This window comes from Elephantulus edwardii, unplaced genomic scaffold (assembly GCF_000299155.1).
Source record: "Elephantulus edwardii isolate Elephantulus edwardi_28Jun2011 unplaced genomic scaffold, EleEdw1.0 scaffold00006, whole genome shotgun sequence".
Lineage (NCBI taxonomy): Eukaryota > Metazoa > Chordata > Mammalia > Macroscelidea > Macroscelididae > Elephantulus > Elephantulus edwardii.
In genome coordinates, this window is record NW_006399756.1 from 28,937,000 (window position 1) to 28,943,148 (window position 6,149).

The 6,149-nt window shown below is 38.8% G+C and overlaps 1 protein-coding gene across 1 annotated transcript in view; it reads left to right on the top strand.

Annotated features, from left to right (window-relative positions):
• Positions 1-6,149, top strand: part of LOC102856235 (chromosome unknown open reading frame, human C10orf76) — a 239,266-nt gene that overhangs the window by 51,475 nt on the left and 181,642 nt on the right. Inside the window, exon 15 of the mRNA XM_006879993.1 lies at positions 2,010-2,111. Within this exon, the coding sequence (XP_006880055.1) occupies positions 2,010-2,111 (102 nt within the window). The remainder of the gene's footprint in view (positions 1-2,009; positions 2,112-6,149) is intronic.

Below are 6,149 nucleotides of genomic sequence, written 5' to 3' on the forward strand. Positions count from 1 at the left end.
CAAGCAGTGAAGATTGCCCACTTTATCTCTGCTTATTCAGGTCATTGAATAATCCAGTGGAAAGACTGTTCTTTCCCTTTAAGGATGAAGCCTGCCTGGTTACCATGGATATCAAAAGCCATATATATATTTCTGAGTTCCATGTGATGTTGGGGTTTGGATGCTTCAGAGAACTGCCTTTCAAACTGTTCATTGTGAACACTTCCACCCACACACTTGATTATGCAATGGCAGGATTTGTACTTACTTACCTACAACCAGTGAGCTTTTATTTTTTTCTAGTGGGAAGATAGAGTCAGCCCACTTTCAAATGACTCTCTTTCTTGACAAAGGCTGCTTGGAAGGATTAGGCAGCCAGAGATCAAGGAATAGCTCTTCCGTTGGAAGGAGATTTTAATTTGTGAAAGATTTTATTCTGTCTGTTCTATCTTGTTCTTCACCCCCCCACCCCAATCTCTTTTCTGTAGAGGTCCTAAATATTGTAGCCTTGGTTTTAATTTTTGCTTTTTAATTGCAGTGATGCTCTATAACCTAGTTATATTTAGTGGCATGTCAGTGGAGCCATTATGTTTAAAATCCAACAGTTTAGATACAACATTTGTTCTCAGCTCAGACTTGACATTTTGACAACTTAGCCTTGGCATGAAAGGACTTCATGGTAAACTAAAATATACATACTTCTTTATATCTACCTATTATATAAGACAGTATTCCGAATACTCCTGCATGTGAGAAGGAAAAGAAGTCCCACTAACCAGTTAGATACTTTTTTTGAGTTGCACAGTGGAATGACTATGGGCTTTGAGTTTCAGAGATTTGTGGTTTGAAATGACAGTCTCAGATCATTAACTCATAACATGAATTGAGGCCTTTTAGTATTTCAGCATATAAATATATTTGTCTTTTATTAGTTGTGAGGGGCTGAACTGTGGGAAAACAGCCAAGGATTAGACATACAAATTTCATCTCATAAGGCTTTTTGCTGTGCTTGCTGTGCATTATGGATCCATAATATGCAAATGCTTCCCATTGTTAATAACCGTTCTCTGCATGTATCGTAATAACTCCAGAGGGATCCATTATTGTTATGAATACATATTATGAGTAATATTCCAGACTCTGCTGAGTCTTCATGGGTGAAAATACAGTAGAATGCTCTGGATACTCTGCTGGTCTGGGTCATCCTGAGCCTCCCTTGGTTTACATATTATGCCTGACAGTGAAAAAGCACTTAACACAATATTTAAGTCTAATTTAAAGCCTTAGAGTGTTTTGGGAAATCTGTATTAAATTGTATTCTGTTGTAGGTCAGTCCTGGTCTTGTACTTCATTGCTCATTGGGACTGTGGCTGGAGTTGAGGGAGGGTTTTCCCTTGGAAACATCAGCTGAGTATATGAAACTCCATTCCAGATCCACTCAATAAGGTCTACTCATTTTCACTCTGGTGTTCTTTTTCATATTCTCTTTTAGGGTTAGGCAGCAAGGGTAAAAATTGAATATATTCTTCTTTAACATCCCTTCTCCTCCAATCTTAGGTACTTCCAAATGAAAGGCTTTGTTCTAAAGAATGAGCAAATTTTCTCTTTATTAGGAAAAAAACCCCCTCATTTATTTTAAGCAGAAGACTTGTCAAAGTAAGGCTTATTTATATTCAATAAAGATCTTTCTTTTAAGTGCAAATCAAACTCCTCTTAAGAAAGGACTGAATATTTCTAAGTTACTAGGGCTGGAAGCGGTATCATCATGTTTTTCATAGGACACAAGCACCTGGATACTGGCCCTCTGACACAGAAGAGAAGGTCATTGGGCTTAATCTTGGTGGTCGGAAGGGGTTTAAAGGCTTAGGAGGAATAGATAATAGTTTCATGATAGGCATTTTGTCCGTCCTTCATTGTGGAAAAAAGCTTATTTAGTGATTTTTTTTGCCTGCTAGCATATTGGCTATGTGGGTAGATGTGTTAGTTGGAATATTTTATAGGCTAAGAGCATTTCATCTGTTCTATTCCAGTTATAAGTTCTGTGGAACTCCCACTGGATGCAGATGTACAGACCAGTAATCTACTGATAACCTTCTTAAAGTACAGCTCAATTGTCATGCAGGACACCAAAGGTAAGGCATGCCACTTTGTGGGCTCAGAAAGCCGGAGGGTTCAGGACGCAGTTGCTTAGCTAGAATAAAAGAGAGCGGTGGTAGCACTTTAGAGCTTTGACAGAATGAACCTTCAGGGCCTCCTGTGTGGGGTAATGGTCCTGATTGCTGGAAAACAGTGATTTCCCACTGCCAGATGGCAATTAGGTGGTGTTGGGAAAACCTGGAGCTGGAGAGAGGGTACTCAAAAATAGAACAGGAAAAAAAATTGGTCTCTATAAAAGCTAGCAAGTCTTAGCAGTGCTGGGTAAGTAGATGCAAAAACTATGTGTGGGAAGTAGTTGGGGGGATTAACATGCTTCAGGGAATTCCCTTTTGAGGACAAGAACTGAAAGTATCAGTTTGTGGTGAGAAATAGAGGACTTGTATAGAGTACAGTAGGAAGAGGTGAGATTCAAGGGACTGTGTACCTCACCACTTAAAATAGAAGTGTCAGTATCCATCCTAAAATGCAGAGCAGGTGTGGGAGAGGACTGGCTGTTGAAAATGTCTGAGGGTTTTTTTTCTGCTGTCTCTTACCCTTTTTTTTATTTTTTTGTACGTTATATCTATAGTCTTTTAATTGGTGATAACTTGGAACAGTTGGGCTAGGAATGAGATGGCAATGGGAAGAGATTCAGCATATTATATCCATTTTTAAAATTCCCTGGAAAGAAGAGTTTCATTTTACGGTGAAACAGAACTAGCATTTTTTTCTTTTCTCTGCCATCTTTTTTTCTTTTAATGAACAGTTCTGATATATGGAAAAGTTGAAAGATTCGTACAGTGATTTGTCATATACTTGTTAACCTTTTACTGTATTTATCTCTAAATTTTTTTTGTGGTTGTTGCTGTTGTTATTTTAGCTGAATAATTTTAACGTACATAAGTTGTACATACCACTCTCCTTCATGCTTAAATATTTTAGCGTCTTTTTCCTAAAATTAAAGACATTTTTCTAGGTCTCCAAAAATATCATGGAGTCTTAGAAAATCAGCAATAATTCCTCTATCATATGATATTCAGTTCATATTCAGATTTTTCAGTTATTCCTAAAATAATGTTTAATTATTATAAGCATATATTATTATTATTATAAGCACTTTTTAAAAAGACTGTAGAAGTTTTTTAATTTTTAATGATGCAACACAAATGCTGGTAATATATTTAATGATGCAGCATAAATGCTGGCAATATATCTTCACGTAGAGCTTTTACCTCACCTTTGTAATCAAAAGATTTATGAATCTGGAGGTATTGCTGTAATTATTGTGTGGGACATACTATACTAGTATTTCAGTAGTTTGTTTCAACCCATTTCTTCTTTTATACTTTAAGACATGTTTATTATGTTGCTTAATAGGATAGACCCATGGGAAGATTGTGCTAAGGGCAGTCCAACTTTTAGCCAGTCAGGTTTGCCATTAGGTGACTTCCCAAAGTAGAACTTTGGTTGGACTGCAGAGCTACCCTGGAGTTGGACCAGGCTGGCTGCTCAGAGAAAGAGCAGTGCTGAAGATGCCGCCTTACTGGCTAACCCTTGGATTTTGATAATTATTAGGTACATACAGGGAGTTCTGGTAGTCTATAGTAAGAAGCTTTCCTGCAATCCCAAACACATGAGTTTAAATACACTAGCTGTTCCATAGGAGAAATATGGGCAGTCTCCTCCCGTGGGATTAACTGTCTCTGAAAACCCACTGGAGGGTCATCTGTGGGTCAGTTCTGATTTAGCACACAACACATAGATTGACCCAGTGTGCTTCTCTCATTTCGAAGATGTTTTTTCCCAATTACCAAAATAATTGCTATGTTGTTAGGTGCCCTGGAGTTGACGATGACTCCTAGCAACCCTCTGAACAATAGAGCCGAACCCTGCCTCCCCCTGTGCCATCCTCATCTCCGATACACTTTTTAAAAATGAAAACATACCATTAATAGTTTAACTTAGAAAGTGATAGTCCTTGGTGATTAAACTCCTTAGAATTAGTCATTCATCAACTTGATGTATAGTCTTTTTTTTTAAAATTTTATTATTTTTGTGTGCGTGTACCGTCAAATCAGATCTGCCCCTCCTTCCCCGGCAGAGCATCTGGTGAATTCGAACCATGTACCTCTGGTATTGTAGTTGCAGCTTCTTGCCACTAGGCCACCAGAGCTCCCCTGATGTATAGTCTTTTTTATAATAAACTCCTTTGGAAGAGGAATTTAACCTTGTAACACAGTGGTTCAGAGCTTGGTTATTAACCACAAGGCTAATGTGACACCCATTACTAGAACGGAGAGTGAGCTCTGGCAGCTTAGTGGTTAAGCACTTGGCTGCTGAACAGCAGCCACTACAACAGAGAGTCAGTGGTTTGAATCCACAGGCTGCTCTACAGGAAAAAAATGTCATCATTTGCTTCCTTAAAGATTATAGCCTTGGGAGATGGGGGGAAATAAGATAACAGACCTGGAAACCCCTGTGAGTCAGTACTGCTCTGCCCTGTGGGATCACTCTGAGTTGAAATCAACCTGACAGCAACAGATTTGGTTTTGGGAATTTTAAAATCCTATTCTATCTGTCTACTCAATCACTATAGTCACTGTGTCAGTGACTACAGCAATGGGATCAAAGACAGCAGAGATAATGAAGACGGCACAGGATAGGATAGAGTTCGTAGGACTGCTATGAGTCGTACTTGACAGCACCTAACAACAACAGCAGTCTGTCTACTCAGTAGCTGAAGTTTGAGTTCCTAAATTATGATCCATGTATAGACTTCAGCTTTCCAGATAGCTATAAAAGCAGTTTTACTGTAGAAGCAAAGTTGCTAAAATATTATAATTTCACAAACTTCTTTTCCTATTTTCTATAAGAAGAGACTAATCCTTTGAGAAGTGGTTTATTCCTTTGGATTTAAGTATACATTGTTGTTGTTGTTAAGTGCTGTCAAGTCGTAGGCGACTTATAGCGACCCTATGAAGGAAAGTCCACAACACTTGTGTGACTTTCATCCTCTCTTCAGGTTCATAGGGTTTCCGGAGGCAAGCTACTACGGAAGTGGATACCACTCCTGCTTCCAAGCTAAGTATACATTAGAAGGATCTGATTTGCCAAATAGAGTAGGCAGATTTCTCATGTGAGAATTCTCAGCAATTCCAAAAACGAGTTAACAGGCAAGAGCTGTGCAGCAGGGAAAGGACAGGATTTGGGGGCTTTTGGGTTGGGAAGCAAGCATTAGAACACAGGTACCGGCAAAAAAAGGAAAAATGCAGAGAATAAAAACTGCCCGAACTGAAAGGAGCCTGGGAGGCCTGGAGTGTAAATTTCATTACATTCAAACATACTACATTAGCTCTTGGAGAAGTCTACCTTACATCCTGAGACTTTTTTCTTCTGTTATCCTGTGAGTGTGATATTTCAGGAAAATGAGCTTTGTAATGATGAGGTAGATGCAAGTATTCGATGTCATAAACTCCAAACATAGAAGAGTCCGTTGGGTGCTGCAGAAATGGCTGAACCTCTGAGAGTTGGCAAATGAAATCTGATAGACTAAGATAATAAGACTCTTGGGTATCAGATTTTCCTAAGGCCGTTACTTTCCTTTATGGAAATAAGTAACCTCCTCCTTCCTGTAGAAAGAAATACGGCAATAACCACCAAAGAGAGAAACTGCATGGATATGACCCAGAAAATGAACTTTTAGCTTTGCTTGATATAGCACAGTGAATTGAGGCCTTGGAACTCATTTTTAGTGTTAATGGTTATATAAACCTCTTTGTCCTGGCCATTTTACCATCCATAAAATGGAAGACAGGACTAAAAGCTGACAAGAGTAGACTTAGTGTGTCTAAACTTATACTGGGGCAGATTTTTGCCAGTACATAGCAAGGGGTAAAGTTAGGTCGGCAAAGAGTTAATTTCAGAAATAGCACATTTGTGGTTTCATTGGTGCAGTTCTCTTCTTAGTAATCCCGTAACTTGGTGCGTGCCTTGTGTCTCTTTATGTTTGTGCAACACTGACTTTCTTTGGCTCG